General features: G+C 47.2%; 2 protein-coding genes across 2 annotated transcripts in view; one reads left to right on the top strand and one right to left on the bottom strand.

Moving 5' to 3' along the window:
• Positions 1–2,309, top strand: part of LOC308431053 (beta-galactosidase-1-like protein 2) — a 44,122-nt gene extending 41,813 nt beyond the window's left edge. Inside the window, exons 18-19 of the mRNA XM_080930393.1 lie at positions 233–349; positions 629–2,309. Coding sequence (XP_080786519.1) covers positions 233–349; positions 629–715 — 204 coding nt within the window. The 3' untranslated portion in view covers positions 716–2,309. The remainder of the gene's footprint in view (positions 1–232; positions 350–628) is intronic.
• A 7,001-nt stretch (positions 2,310–9,310) lies between these two features.
• On the bottom strand, positions 9,311–15,139 carry B3GAT1 (beta-1,3-glucuronyltransferase 1; the record flags this gene model as incomplete). The annotated part of the gene is made up of 4 exons (XM_080929940.1): positions 15,013–15,139; positions 10,898–11,406; positions 9,979–10,275; positions 9,311–9,397 (listed from the first exon to the last, which is right to left on the bottom strand). Exons 1-4 carry the CDS (start codon positions 15,122–15,124, stop codon positions 9,311–9,313), a joined length of 1,005 nt encoding a protein of 334 aa, XP_080786066.1. The 5' UTR covers positions 15,125–15,139.
• Between the last annotated feature and the right edge of the window lie 1,367 nt (positions 15,140–16,506).

The following is a 16,506-nucleotide window of genomic DNA, read 5'->3' as shown; positions in this document are numbered from 1 at the left end:
CTTCTCTGTGTCAGAGTGGGCTCAGAGCAGAAGTGCCTTGTGGCACTTCTCAGTGTGTGGGTTCCTATGGAATGTCTGAGGTTCATTACCCCGACTAGGAGGCACAGAAGTGGGGTGGGTTGACCTTCATGAATGTCTAATGTTGATTCACTCTGGTCTCTCAGGAACATGGTCTGTGGCTCACTTTGGGGATCCCATGGTAAAATTTGGACCTTCCCTGTTTTATTTGAAGGGCTGGGTGAAGGGGGTTGTATTCGTCAATGATCACAACCTTGGACGCTACTGGAATGTAGGACCTCAGGAGACTCTTTACCTCCCAGGTGTCTGGCTGGACAAAGGAATCAACAAGGTGGGAATATTTGTAGACTTCCTCCTTTCTCCTTGAAACTCTTCTCATCCCTGCTCCCCCTGCTATTAAGTTGCTTCTCTGCCCCTAAAATACTTGTCCAGGAAGTAGGAGAGGGTGTATATTTCAGCTACTCCATTCTTCCCCTTCCCTTAGTGAGTGACAAGTCTGTATTCACCCCATCACCTCCTTCCAACTGCATTCCACACCCACCCTTCCAATCCTGCTCTCCCACGGCCATCCTATCTAGAGAACTCACAGCCCAGCCCTTGTTTCCCACAGGTGATCATTTTCGAAGAGACAATGGCAGGCTCCATGGTACAGTCTACTGATATCCCCCATCTGGGCAGGAACCAGTATGTGAACTGAACAGCAGTCCCAGCAGCCCCTGCTATGGTTGGCAGCTTCCTTCCTTCCTGTCCTGCAGGAGAAGTCATCATAACTAGCAACCTCAGGGAATGAAGGGCTATATTCAACTCAGGCCAAGATCCTAAGCCTAAGAGAAGATGGGGTAGTGCTGTCTGGGATACACTCACAGTGAGATGTCTTCTCTTCTGGTTTTGTGGATTGTCTGCTCCCCTGGTCTTTCAGGGCAGGCCATAGAACTGTAAGAGGGTGGAGTATGTAGTTATATCACCTTCAAAGAAGGTGCTGAAACTGAGGTGGTGGAAGTAAGAACCTCACTGGTTGTTACTGTTCCCAGCAGGGTGTGGTCACATCCTAGACAGCTTCTTCATGCTCCTGCATTTGTGAGTTTGTCATTGTTTGTAGAGCAAACAGAAAAGGGGTCTTACGTGAATCAACTTTATTTTTTGACTTTGCACCTGCCAGCTCTGGGGATCTGAAAGAAACATGTCTTTTCACTCTCTTATTCTATTAATCAGTTGATACACTGAGCCTAAGAGAAACAGGCATCTTCGATCCTTATCTCCCATCTTATGAGCTGGGCATTTCAGCAGAAACCTCATCACATCCATGCTTTCAGAAAGGGGATGGCAGGAGGCCCAGCTAGGTGGGCACTGGACCCTACCGCAGTAGAATCTGGGGCTAGTGACAGCCCACAGGTCTCGGACTGCCCTTGTTTCCTGCTCAGCTGATTCTCTGAACACTCCTTCCCCTTCCTGACAAAAGAGCAGGGAGGAGGAAAGGCAGCCTTCTGCCACACTTAGTCCAGACTGAAGGCTCTTGTTCAAGGGATCAAGTGCAATGCCTTGGCATGGCCTCGCCATTCTAAGTTGCAATAAATTTGAAGCAAACCTTTGTGGGGTCTCCCAAGCTTGTGTGTGCTACTCTCAGCCATGGGGTACTGATGGTACCCAGCTAACAGGTGGCGCATGCCACACTGTTTTTTTCCACCTTTCTTGATTTTAATTCTCCTTGAAATGCCATTGCATTAAGAGCAGTTCAGTCTCATGCTGGTGGTTAAGAGTAAGAGCTTTCTAGAAAGCTAAGTCACAATATATAAGTTAGCTATAGGAGATAGTTTTCCCCCATAAATTACATCTGACATGTACTGCTCCAAGCTGATTATCTAAAGTAATAGTGAAAATCAAATAACACGCATCTGTGAGCACAGTGCCCACACAGAAGCTCAGTGAAGATGGGTTAGGCAAGAACAGGCTTACGGACTGACAGTCCGGCTCCCTGACTATGACCAAGGACACTGTAGTCAGAGTTACTACAGCCATTGAGCTAAGCACCCTGGTAACTGACCTGCAAGTGTCAACCCATGTCCCACTTCGTCTCTCTGTCTCTCATTCTCTCTCTCTCTCTCCCTCCTTCCCTCCCTCCCCCCCCCCTCTAAGATGGTTTCATATTATATCGCCCCAACTGGCCTTGATCTTTTGGTTCTCTTGCCTTAGCTTCCCAACTTCTGAGATTACAGATTTGTACCATCATGCCCAACTCAGAGGAGGCTTTTTTTTAAAAGTCCTTTGTCTTAAAGTTTTAAAATAAAATTACATGATAATTGTTTGTTTTTGTGTCTGGGGAAGTTAGGTGTATGAGGACAGCCTGTGGGAGTTGGTTCTCTCCTTGTGTCCTGGGGAACAAACTTGGATTGTCTGGGTTGGTGGAAAGTGCCTTTACCCACTGAGCCATCCTACTCACCCTCATAGGAAGCTTTTCAAAGTGAGGCTTGTAGGTGATCCTTAAAGAACAAGACCTACCAAGCTCCCAATTTTACCCACTCTTTCCGGTTCCTTCTGAGATCCTTAGAATATGCAGCATTCAGCTAAGCTGCAGTGGGGTTCAGGGCTACATGGGCAGAGCCAGAGCCAGAGAACAGTGTCATAGTGTTACTTTGTCTTGCATTACATAAAAGCTGGTTTCTGCAAAGCTGTGCTGGGAAGTGGACAGGCAATTGGAATATAAAGGAAACTCACATAGCATCCTTTGTAAAGAAGAAAAGAAGCCTTGGAGTCAGTTTTATTCATACACGGTTAGCTATGTATCCAGATAAGGTCTTTCTGTAGCAACATTTTTCTCTACGTTCCTAGCATGTGCAGTCGACCTTAGCTTTCCAGAATTGACTAGTTCTTCAGATCCTGTGAACCACACACCTGATCTCAGCCCCTCTAGAGTTCTCTCATCAACATCTAATTGTTCTGAGACTCTGCTAACTCACTTTTTTTTTTGTTTACTCACTGTCTGGGACCACACCTGTGGGATTGTGACCCAACACCTTCTAGTGTCTGTTCCTAATCTCACTGCAGGTACACAGACAGCTGGCCCCCACTATCTGTTGCACATATACGACAAGGTCAGAAAAAAAATCACTTTCCCTCATGTGACCTCTCCTGCACTCTCTCCAGTATAAACAAATGGAAATTCTGAGTGTGTCCCAGATGGTTTTGGTTCTTGTCTCTTCATTTCACACACAACCCCCTTCTTCCTGTTTTATTATACATCCCAAAGTTTCTTCTCCACTCCCACCTCCAAATTTTTCCTCCTCCCTTCACAACATCCTCCCACTGCACCCTCCCAAAAACTTTTCCTCCTGTTTCACTTTAAAAAAGGAGAGGTTTTGTGTGGATAACTGTGGGATGTAAAACCATGCCAGAAAGTTTGGTAAGGTACCCTGGTATACTAAGATATTAAGTTGCTGTTAGATAGTCCCATTTCTCTTTTTTTTTTCCTCCATTTTATTGGACATTTTAAGTACTTACATTTTAAATATTATCCTTTTTCCTGGTTTCCCCTTCTCCCATTCCTCCTTCCTCTGCTTTTATGAGGATGCTCCCCCCTCCTACCCACCCACTTCCACCTCACCACCCTGGCATTCCCCTACACTGGGGAAATGAGCCTTCACAGGACCAACTGGAAAAGAAGTCAAAATATCAATCTATGTAGATGATATGATAGTATACTTAAGTGACCCCCAAATTTCCATCAGAGAACTCCTAAACCTGATAAACAACTTCAACAAAGTGGCTGGATATAAAATTAACTCAAACAAATCAGTAGCCTTCCTCTACTCAAAGGATAAACAGGCCGAGAAAGAAATTAGGGATACAGCACCCTTAACAATAGTCACAAATAATATGAAATACCTTGGTCTGATGCTACCCAAGCAAGTGAAAAATCTGTATGACAAAAACTTCAAGTCTCTGAAGAAAGAAATTGCAGAAGATCTCCAATGCTCATGAATTGGAAGGATCAACATTGTAAAACTGGCCATTTTGCCTAAGGCAATCTACCAATTCAATGCAATCCCCATCAAAATTCCAACTCAATTCTTCATAGAGTTTAGAAAGAGCAATTTGCAAATTCATGTAGAATAGCAAAAAAAAGCAAAAAAAAAAAAACCAAAAAACAACCCCCCCCCAAAAAAACCAACCAACCAACCAACCAAACAAACAAACAAAACAAAAAACAAAACAAAAACAAAAACAAAAACAAAAACAAAAACAAAAACAAAACCCAGAATAGTGAAAACTATTTTCAACAATAAAAGAACCTTCTGGGGGAATCACCCTCTCTGACCTCAAGCTGTATTGCAGAACAATCGTGATTATAAACTGCATAGTATTGGTACAAAGACAGGAAGGTAGATCAATGGAATAGAATTGAAGACCCAGAAATGAACCCACACACCTATGGTCACTTAATCTTTGACAAAGGAGCTAAAACCAGTGGAAAAAGGACAGCCTCTTCAACAATTGGTGCTGGTTCAACTGGCAGTCAGCACTTAAAAGAATGCAAATTGATTCATTCTTATCTCTTTGTACAAAGCTTAGGTTCAAATGGATCAAGGACCTCCACATAAAACGAGATACATTGAAACTAATAGAAGAGAAAGTGGGGAAGAACCTTGAACACAGGGGTACAGGGGAAAATTTCCTGAACAGAACACCATTGGCTTATGCTCTAAGATCAAAAATCAACAAATGGGACCTCACGAAATTGCGAAGCTTCTGTAAGGCAAAGGACACTGTCAATAGGACAAAACAGCAACCAACAGACTGGGAAAAGATCTTTACCAATTCTATAACTCATAGAGGGCTAATATCTATTATATAAAATGAAATCATGAAGTTAGACTCTAGAGAATCAAATAACCCTATTACAAACCGGGTAGAGAGCTAAACAATTCTCAGCTGAGGAATATTGAATGGCTGAAAATCACCTAAAGAAATGTTCAACATCCTTAGTCATCAGAGAAATGCAAATCAAAACAAGCCTGAGATTCCACCTCGCACCAGTTGAAATGGCTAAGATCAAAATGTCAGGTAATAGCAGATGCTGGCAGGATGTGGAGAAAGAGGGACACTCCTTCACTGCTGGTGGGATTGTAAGCTGGTACAACCATTCTGGAAATTAGTCTGGCTGTTCCTCAGAAAACTGGACACAGTACTACCTGAGGACCCAGCTATACAAGTCCTGGGCATATACCCAAAAGATGCTCTAACATTACAAGGACACATGCTCCACCATGTTCATAGAAGCCTTATTTATAATAGCCAGAAGCTGGAAAGAACCCAGATGTCATTCAACACAATTCCTTCTTAAGCTTAGAGTGCAAGTGCTTTGCTCTGCCCTCCTCCTACCCACCTTGATCTTCTACCAAGTATATTGCAGGGGCTGCCTTCCCAGTCCCCTAGCTTGGCCCATTTTTCCTCAGCACTGGAAGCAAAGTGGCTCTTCTTGAAGGTCACTTCCATCAGTGGCGTTTAATTTCACTTAGAGTAGAAACCAAAAGCTTTATCCTTGTTTTGGGAGCCAAATGATCCTTGGCTCTCTTTCTCCTCCCATGCCTCCCTGCCCCTGCCCCTCACTGGCCTGATCAATTGCAGTCACATTGCGTTCTTGGCTGAACTATGAGTTTGGGGAGAACTCTGCAGTGAGGGACACGTCTTTTTTTTAATCAGGATTGTCTGCCTCAGCTGCACGTTGGCATGCTGATGTTTGCTGCCATGTTCCCATCTGTGGGAGTCCTTTGTTCCCATGCTTTATGGAACCCCAGACCCTCTCACTGCTTCCTGCCATCTTCCCCAGCAGCTCCGCTGTTCTTTCTACAGCGCCTCACACCTGAGAAGCTGCATCATTAGCATGGTATCCTGTATTTGGTGGGTAAGCCCTGTAAGACTGCTACGTGCTGGGTCCCTGAAGAATGCCCCTTCACTGCAGGCAGCTGGCAAATATTTGTTGGATGGTTAAATTAATAAACGAGAATAAAATAAGACAGGGCTGAAGAGGATTACAACTGTTAAAAACCATATTTGACTTTTAATTTTGAAAACAAATTAAATAGAGTTAAATAAAAACAGACCAGATGGTGCAGCAGCTTGGGCTCCGCCCTCACACCAGCCTCTGCCCTGGGAGCTTCTGAACCACTGGCTTAACTCCTCTGTAGTGGGGCCTTTCCAGCGAGGGAGCAGGGAACAGCCTGGGTTTGGAGAGCCAGTTGTCATCACGGACCCAGTTCTGATTTGCAACCAAACTCATTCCCAACAGAGATGAAGGCCGCAGTCCACCAGGGTTGTAATTTTTAAATAAATACACATGCAGCTAAGAGAGGACACAATGTGAAAACAACGGAAGTAGCATCTGCCAAAAGGTAAAAAATAAAAATCCCCATTTTGTTTCTTAGTTTTCAGTTTCCTAAAAAGAGCACTGAGTTTGGCTAAGAAGGCAGCTTCAGCAACCCATTTGACCTTGGCATTCATGGACAGTTTCTATGAATGAGCAGTAAGGTGCCCAGACATAAAGTCACCTATCAGATAGATTCCCTATGCCCCTCATTTGATGCCAAGGGGTAAATCTCCAAAAACAATATCCAAAGTATGAATGGTTAAGGGGGAGATGTCCTACAGGGTAGCTGTGGGGTCTGATCCTATCAGGTGGTTTCCTGAAGGCTGTAGGAAGTTAAATCCATGTCAAAATGGGTAGCTGATGCTATTCTCTGAAAGTTAGATGTGTGGACTGAGTCTCATCCCCCAAGAGTGGATTCTGAATGACTCTCTTTCGGGCCTGTCCTATGAGTTTTAATGGAGCGGGGGGGGGGGGAGCTGTTAGCAGTTAAAAAATAAATGCTTCTTCAGCGGGCTTGCGCCCTTTCCTTTTCCCCACTTGGGAGGAAAATTGTGCTTCCAACTTGTAGGAGCTGGAGTGAGGTTACCACCAGAGGGCCCCATGCAGCCAGAACCAGGGGCCTCTCCGATGCTGAACGCCCAGGCAGATGCTTCTCATGGGCAGGTGGGTTGGTACAACAGCATGAGCATACTGTTCTGTGTGGGGTGGAGAAGGGGCAGTGGGCATGAGGTGGGCTGGCTTTGCAAGCTGTCCCATTTTGTGTAAGATAGAGTGATTTCCAAAGCAGCATGTGCTCAGGTCTCCATCCCTTTCAGTGTTTAGACATTTCCTGCTCTTGACCGTGAGCCCCTGCTAATGCAGCCCCCATAGAGTTGGCTCAGGAAAGGGCTGGGGTGGCTGGGCCTCACACTTTCCAGGAAGAGATCTGCCTGTTTATTACTGTTATCTCCAGTCCCGAGATCTGTGATTCTCAGGGGATCCAGGAAGAGGGCAATTGCCTCCCCAGTCCAAACCCAGCAAGGGGCGTTGCAGCCCAGGAGGACTGGACTGGAGAGGCAGTGTGGAGAGTGGGATGACTTGGTTCTTAAGCCAGGTCAATCCATGACCGGTGCTGGCTCTAGGCCCACCACCTTGCCAATTCTGGCACAGGAGGCTTGAAGGACATAGGAAAGGGCTTTGTTCTCCTACAGCCTGAGGTACAGGGGTAGCTGTAGGTAGGCCCAGGCTCCCCCGATGCAGGGCTGGGTGCCAGGTGGGATCCAAGACAGCCTTATGCCCTGTAAACATGAACCAGAGGAGAGCCAGAGGTATTTCTGATTTGGGAGCGGCTCTGAGGAAGAGCAGGTGTGAAGGAGGAGTGTTGGGGCATCTTCGTGCCCCAGGCTGCTCTCTGGTCTTCAGGATGTCCTGGCTGGGCACATGCTGTGTAGTCATGCTGAGCCCAAGAGCAGGGAGCCATGGAGAGCCATGCTGCACTCAACAGTGGGGTTTTCTGACCTCCCTCACCCCAGCATCACTCCAAGGCAGGGTCCCCTGCTTACACAGCCCCATCAATGCAGGAAGCTTCCAAAGGTGTGCTGAGCACAGGCTGTGCTGGCAACTGGAATCCCCAGCACTTGGGTCTTTTAAGACTCTGGCCATGTTGATGTAGAGAACCACAGGTCTGGGATTCTGTGCTTAAATTCTCTGTGTTTTATCCTGGCATCAAGCTGGGCTCTCTTGGAAGCCCTCAGAATACACAAGAGGTGTTCCTCAGGAGTCTGCCTCAGAGTGACTATCAGTCATGGGAGAGGATGGAAGGCCGAGATCAGGGTCTGAGAAGGAGATTCCTGTGTGGGGAAAGTAGAAACAACGGGGGTGTCAGCTTGGGGCAAGATAGAGCTGGAACTGCAAGTAGGATGATTGTGAGCCCCTCATGGACTCCAAGAGACTCTCTGGGTTTCCCCTTGGAGACATTTTTGAAAAGCAAGTGGTGACAATTCCTCTAGTAATATGTGAGGGCAGAGGGTGGGATGAAGCTCTGTACCAAGACATGCACTGGCCAAGGATTTCTGGTTCCTGGATGGTACCTTGTAGTCCCATAGACATGGTGGCTGTAGATGTACCAAGGCAAAAAAAAAAAATCAACCTATTTGTCTGCTGTGAGGCCCTGGATCTGTGGTAGGTTCTGCAGTAGTGAATCCTGGAACAGAACTTCCAAAAGGCAAGAGCAAAAAAAAAAAAAAAAAAAAAAAAAAAAAAGAAAATATAGACCCCTCAAAAATACATAGCTTGTCCAGTCACTTAACATAAATCTCTTGAGCTAATGTGTCACCTTGGGCATGTCGTTTAGATTTTCTGACAGTACTGTCACCTCTAAAGTGTAGGTAGATACCCTAGCCTAACCCAATGGGACATAAACAATAAAAAAGTAAGATCTATTGCCTAGGATTTGTTAAGTGCCAGAGGTTGATGCCAGTGCTTTGCACATAGGGAAAATCCAGGAGCAGAGAAATGACACTAAGCCAATCACAAAAGTGGTGCCCTGGCGTGGGAACGGGCTCCAGGGCTTAGCGAGCCTTTTCATCTGCTACTGAAAGCCACATGGCTACTGATCTGGTGTGGTGTGTCCTTACCACAGCTCTGTGTTAGAAGTGATCCACAGAAACCTGTGGACAAGTCTATACTGTACCCCCTCACTGTGGCCCCACCCCACGGTCAGCAGGACAATAACAGGGAAGGAATGAAGCCATCAGGATTCAACTCTACAAACTGAAGCGGCCAGCTGTGCGGGACATAATCTTTGGCCACAATTCTCTTGCCCACATGGGTCTTGTTCTCCCACAAGACCAAAAGGAAACGTCCTTGGAGATGGAGGATGTGTCCCAAACTGGTGCTGCCTGTCTATTGCCCTGGCCAGTCTGGCCTCGACTCTTACCTGCATGTTTAGCTTCAGATCTCCACCGAGGGGTCGGTGAAGCCCTTCTTCCCCTCATTCACCAGCACCGGCTTCTCTGTTCGTGTATGCCAGACCAGGATCTGCATATCCGGAGATACAAAATAAAGTAGTGCGGGTTCTCACTGGCTCCTCTCCACACCTGGCAGGTATTTCTTCTGCCCCATCCCTTTCAACCTTTGCTCCATCAAGGTTTTTAAACCATCCTGTATTCATTGGCTCCTCCTTGCTGTTTGTACATGTGACCTGCTCAAAATGTCTTCTGAAAGCAAGAAATCTAAAGCTACGGGAAAACAGACACATCTCAAGACTTCCCAAGTCTGCATGTGTGTGTGTGTATCTGTGTATACGCACTTGCATACCTATGCAGGAGTGCATGTGCTCTGTATATGAGCATGTATGCAAATGTGCACCCTCACCAGTGTATCTGTGTTCAGCAAGGGTCATAGATTCCTATGGAGAGTCAGAGATCCTTGAAATTCCTCCGTGAAAACCCCTCCCCATTTTTCTGCCTATCACTGTAACCACCTCACTCACAATGAGAAACCATCTTGGGAGAGGACTGAAGACAAGCAAACACTCTTCCTCCCCCTGATCTACAGAAGGTCTAGAGGTGTGTGGGGGTGCTTCTATTGCCAACTGTCAGTCCTGAAGAGGGTCTTACCTTGGTACAGTTTGCTGCCTTGGGCTCCAGGTCGTTGAGGGTGACAAGTTCCCGAAGGAGACTGCTCTCCTGATAGCCTCCCTTCACACCACGTAGCTTAAAGTAGGCCTGGCTTCGCTGCAATATGAGCCGGAGGTTGACAGCAAATCCAGCCATGTCTATTGCAAATGGCCGGTGGGGGTCGAAGACTGTCTTCCAGCCAACCACTTTCCCTGCCCCATTCACCCGTGGGGCCTCATACCGAAGGCCACCAACGAAGGCCACAGGCCACACGGACACCCTTCTTGTGTTTCGCATCTACGAGATGAGAACCTGAGTCATCCTTCTTGAATCTAGGATGAAAACATTACCCATTCCCACAGGAGGTAGATCACTTAATGAGTGTGTGGGTCCCCACCAACCTGGCCTCCAGGCTTGCTACCGATTTCTTGAGGAACCTCTAGAGGCAGCCTGCAAGACATCTCTCAGCCAAGATATTGCTTGCCTTAGCAATATGGCCCAATAGTCTTTCCTCCCTTGTAAAATCTCTCATTATTGTCATTTAAAATTTGAAATGAACTTCCCTTCTTAAAACTTTATCGAGATGCTCAAACCTGCCACCTAAGAGGAAAGAGCCATAAAAAAGGTCTCTTTCAGAGAACCAACCTCTAGGGTCTGGACTAGGGTGTGGGCTCTAGAAGCCTCAAGTTATCCTTTTAACGGGCTGGGTTCCTTTAAACCGTACTGAGGTTTTCCCATTTCTTTCTCTGGTTCTCTGCAGTGTGCAGTGAGTCCAGCTTAGTGTTCCCTATATTTGTCACGCATGCCATATTGTCCCCTCTTGGGGATTATCCTCTGCTCTTAGTTTGGTATGGTCCCCGCATCCTTCAGTCCCCTAGAGCCCCACCTACTCCTCTCCCTCCTCTGTTCTCCAGCGCACCTCTTCAAAGAGCTCCAGGCTGTACGTGTTGTCGTCATCCGCGAAGTATACTACGCCCGGCTGAGTGGAGTTCCGGGGAAAGGTCTCCCGCAGCCAGCGCAGGGCTAGGTTGCGCTGCATGGTACCACGTGGGATGCGAGGATCTCGGGCATCACCTCGCAGCTTGTAGTTGCGCGGTGTCTCTACGTGCAGGTGTGTGTAGTTGAGGCCAGTGTCACGCAGCAGGCGGGCTGTGAGGGGCGTCCTGCGTGGGGCATCCTCCACCACCAGCCAGTGAAGGTTGGGCACATGCAACAGTGTGTTGGCCATCCGCGTCAGCTCTGCCTTCTGCACCGGTCTACTGTAGGTGGGCGTCACCACGTGGATGGTGGGCAGCGTGTCGGACCAAGGTGGCGGCCTTGTGTACACGTACTCTGTGCGCACCACCTCCACGATGTCACGGTCGGACATGCAGTACTCCCTAGGGTCCACACCGGGTGGTGCTTCATGGCGGGGGTCACTTCCCTCATCTGCAGAGGTGGGAGAAGGCGGTGCGGGGAGGGAGGGGGACGAGGGCGCTGGCCTGGCTCTGATATAGGGCTTTCAAAGTCACCCACCCTTCCAAGACAGTCCCTGTCCTCTGCCCTTCTGAAGAACCAACATCAGGGCCTGCCTTCTAGTTCCCATCTTTAGACCTGAGGTTTCAATCTATAGACCCAGAACTCTCACGAAAATTTTCCTAGTTTAGATTCCTGGGTTGACCCAGGATTCATACTTCACACACATGTAGCTATTCGAATACAACTGGCCACCTTCCAGACGTCCATCTCCAGTTCCTCAATGCATTAGGTTCTAAATGAACAAAATGCCGTGACTTTGACCTCCAGGTTCTCTTTCTCATAGAGTCAAAGTGACCACATAGCAGGGATGAACAGCTATGTTCTGTGGTGTGGATTCCACAAAGCCAGAAAGTGCATGGGGGTGTGGCTCAGGACAGTTTGGATCTCAGAAGGAACTCAAGGTTACCCACAAACCCTCTAGTTAGGTGAGGCCTCTATCCCCTGGCTTATGTAGCAGTTCCGAGATTTGGGTACACAGTATATTTAACTACTGGATTTGGTTCCAAATTTTACTCTTAGCTGTCAATACAGTTCTGAATCCTGAATGCCATTTGAGTTTTTAGATGTTCTTCCTTTTGTTGGTAGACACTTGCTCATTCCCATTAGTTTGACGTCTGTCTCCCAATTTGAACTTTCTAGACACGTTCCTTTGTCTCTCTGAACCTATGAACACCTCTCTTGTCCAGGTGTCCATTAAGTGCTTCCCATCCACTCCTCAAGGATACCAGGAAAAACAAAGCTTCTGCAGAAGCCTGTCAACTGGACACATGCACACAGACATGGGGCAGCCATTACTTTCTTAACTTTTAAAAAGTGACCTGTTCCAAGTTGGTCAGCTCTGAAGATTTCTTACATCTGGACCATCTTCCTGGGTGGGAAACCTGGCAGGCTTATAGAGGGAGCAATCAAGGCTATTGGTGTCCTGCTTTTAAATCCTGGATCTCCAAGTGATGCTTTTGGATTTGAAGGATTCGCTAGTCAAATACAGCATAGCATTCACTGTTCACAGGTATCGCAATAGGAGTGTTAATGGTTAGAGGGCAGACTTGGAAACTTAGGCTCAGATCCTCCTGTCTGCTGTGACAAACTGTGAGGTTTAGAACAAGTTCTTTAGTTTCTGGTGCCTTGATTTCAGTGGCCACAGAACAGAGCTAATAATATAAACTGATACTAATAGCATGTGTTTGATGAAGTTATTGTATCTCTAACAACACACATCAGGGCTTGGATCACTACTAGGCACAGCACTATCAACTCCCATATAGGACACTAGCTGGCCTGCTTCCGTGTGACCCCATGGTGAGGACAGATAGAGCAAGCCACATAAAAGGGCTGGAAGGTGGGCACAGAGAGGATGCTGGGCCATGGCTTCCCTGCTCTCTCCTACTGTTCTTCCATCACCATCAATGACAGGTCATTTTGCAAGGTGTAGAGTCCAATGCAGATGAGCCCAAGTGATCCACTCTTGTCTCCTAGGGAGTGCTTACAAGCTAATGTCACAAGGAACATGGAGTCTGATACCCAGGCCACAGATCAGATGTTGAGTGTGTGTGTGTATGTGTGTGTGTGTGTGTGTGTGTGTGTGTGTGTGTGGTATATGGTGGGGCGCAGGGAGACTGGCAAAGATGTAGCTTAGTAACAGGAAGTTTTGGGTTAAATTGGAAAGAAACAGTGTTAAAGAAAAGGGATAATATCCAGGATATTCTGACCAGGATGTAAAAATTCATTATCTGGTAGTCAACAATATTTTGTGAACTAGGGTTGAGGGTGAAGATTTAGGGCCATTTTTACAGCCTTCTATCTATGCACATCATCCTAAACAGGTGGAAGCCCATGTCCTAGGGAAGTTCTCCATGTGTCAGGGATTGACTGAAACCTGCACTTCATCCTCCACCCTGGCTTCAGGGATTTTGCAACTCTGAATAAATCCTCAAAGGCTTTTGGTATGATGTCTCTGACCCTCACTCTGCCAAGAGGACAACAGACATTATGTCATTTTATATATGGTAGTTTTAACTCCTCTGGAATGATGTATTTACAGGATAACCGTGATTCTAAACTGACAAGCCCCAAAGAGAGGCAAAGGGTTGTGAGCGGGGGATGACGTCATGCTGAGGACCAGAGTGTCCAGCAAGGGCAGTGGGCTGCAGTAAGCAGCCTGAGGAATTGCAGGGAGGTTGAAGGACTGACTGTATTCTACAGCGGATTGAAGAGGAAGGCTTGTGAACCTGCACGCTGTTGCAGCAGAATCTGTTGAAGTCTCTGACTACAGAGGCTTCCCAGGTCTTGCCACAGAGCATCCATCTGTTGTGGGAAGGTAGCTTTAGCAAACCTGAACAAGAGATAGCTAGATGAGGGAGACAAAGAAGGTCTGAGGGTGGATATTTGGGTTTGTGTAAAAACAATGTCTCAAGCTCGAAGGACATTATTCCAATCCCAGCTCTTCTCCTTGCTCTGGGGAAGATGCCTCCTCTAGCCAGGAAAATTGAAAGGTTTTGCGGCACAAAACAAGCTAGGCTGTAACTCTACAGGTATAGCTCTTACCTACCATTCAGTAAGCCTTGGGTTGTCTCCCAACAATTCAAAATTAAAGCAAAACCAAAACCACTCCCTCAAACCACAATAGAGGCCAGGACTCTGCACTTTCTTTACCACCTCTCCTTGTGGCGCATCCTTGCACATTTTGGTACTAGGTATGCATTAATCTGGTTTGTTTTAGTTGTTTAAAATTTGACACTGCTTTGATAATTCAGAGCTTTGTGGACTTCAGAAAGGATTGTCCCTACTAGGGGTATCTCTTTCCTAGAAATAGTAACAAAAAACCTGACCACATTCCTGCATCTTCATCTGACTTCCCACAGCCAATCTTCCACTTAAATTACCCAAGACCCAAATAGAGGACAGGTGAAACCATGCTTATATCCAAAATCATTTAGTTGATTCACTTTTGAACCCAGTGCATGCTGGTAATCTCAACACTGGAGCAGTGGAAGCAGGAAGATTGCCATGAGTTTGAAGCTACTCTGGGATTACATAGTGAGTATGAGGTCAATTATACCTATATGGTAACATAGCTGTCTTAAGAAAGGAAAATCTGACCAAGCCAAACCATCTGCTTCTGAGTCTGCTTAGCTGCTTCCATGGCCTCTCTCTCTCTCTCTCTGAAATGACCACAGTCACAGTGTAGGCTTTGTCCTAGGTTTGCCCTCTGCCTCCTGACTAAAAGCCCCAGTGTTTTCCCCATGATGCCTCATGTATCACAGCATACCCATTCCTCATGGAAACTGAGACTCATACTTGATTATAATAAATCCCAGGTACTTAAAACAATGTGTGTGGGGAGATGGGAGGACAGAAAGAAGAGGAGGAGGGGGGAGAGCAGGAGGAGGCTTTCAGTGGAGTCTTAGAGGGCCCCCAATTCCCCAAGGTACAATCAGGGCCCAGGTATAAAAGAATGCTAGGAGGGTAGCTCTCATTACCAAAGCCAGGCCAGGGTGGGGGTGGGGGTGGGCTCACCCTTGTGCACAGCAAGCAGAGGTGCGAGGCTGCTCTGGTGCCAGACGGTGATGAGCAGTGTCCAGGGAAGCACAATGAGGACAATCGCAAGGATGTCCCGTCTCTTCGGCATCTCCAAGGCTGGCTGCACCCACAGCTCCTCATTACCTGAGCGGTGGCAAGGTCAGGGGAGGGTGGCCACGGAGCGCCGGCAGCACAAGGAAGAAAAGAATAGGCATGGGCCAGCTGGCCAGGCACAGGGAGGCAGAAGCCGAACACTGGCCAGTGACTCTCACCAGTGCTCACACCCACCCATTGCGGAAGCAGGTTTGCAGAGTCCAGCCTGATGGGAGTCTGCGGAGGGACAGTGGTCCAGGGCAGGGTCAGGAACCTTCAGAGGTTGATACCTGTAAGAGAGAACAGCGGTGCGTGAGCCAGAGATGTGGACGTGAATCACAGACCCACAGCATTCAGTTTCTCAATGTACCGTCCATCTCCCCAGAACCCTTTCTGGAGAGCTGTCTGGGTGAATGGACCTGAGTCCTTCCCTTGAGAAGCAGATATGTACAAGAGTAGAAGAATGCAGTGCTTGAAGACTCAGACTTTGGAGACACCTGCCACGGTTTAATTCTAACGGACCTAAGCCTTAGCAGTAGCTTTTGGCCAGTTCCATCAACTTTGTACTAGTTTCCAAACTATTGATCAGTCACTGCTTTCCAAAGCTGTCCTCAGAATCGAATGAGTTAACTCTCAGAAAGCACCTCGGGTGGTCCCTGATAGAAATGTACCGGAAATGTACTGGCTGTTCTGCTGTTCATGTTAGCATAAGTGGCTTCTTCATAGCTTTGGCCCAGTGTCATACTTAGGAGGCTTCCTTCAAGGATAAACAGAGATGGATAGGGTTGGGCACCACAAGAGAAGACCCTAAGTGCCCTCCTCTGTTTATGTGTGCAGGGAATTCTTGTAGGTCACCTTCTTCTCATAGGATGAGCCTTAGTTCAGAGTTGAGCATCAGCAGGAGGAGGGGCTGTTCTCTGAGGAGCTGTCAGGTAGGGAGACACTTCTCAAAAATGGCAGCTGCAAGAGCCCAAAGAAAGACCCTTGCTATAGAACAACCCTATAAGGCCTCATTCCTGGTTCTGCAGAGGATCTGCAGTAGTAGACCTTGCGCTTTGGGACCTTGTGCTCCCTTGTGACAGCTCATAGCTCCGGGATGATCACATCCGTTCCTTCCTTCTCGCACTCCTGGGCAGATGATGCTGGGTCCATGGCTGGTAGAAGCACTTGGCCCTCAACATGTTCAGCATGCTAGAGCCCATCATTACATGGTAGACAGTCACTCTGGAGGCCATACTGTCTTCCCCACTCAGCCTGCAGGTGCTCTTGGCATTTGCCAATGTTGAGAGTTATGGACAACTAAAATATTTTGTGACCCAGTTTTGGAAATAGTGTACATTTATTTTTCTTCTTCTCAGGTTTTCTTTCTAGTAGTCCTGATATCTTCTGGGAGACCAA

Source organism: Micromys minutus (assembly GCF_963924665.1).
Source record: "Micromys minutus genome assembly, chromosome: 16".
In the NCBI taxonomy this organism is placed as follows: domain Eukaryota; kingdom Metazoa; phylum Chordata; class Mammalia; order Rodentia; family Muridae; genus Micromys; species Micromys minutus.
Note: the sequence above shows the minus strand (reverse complement) of the source record. Positions and strands in the feature narration are given on the sequence as shown.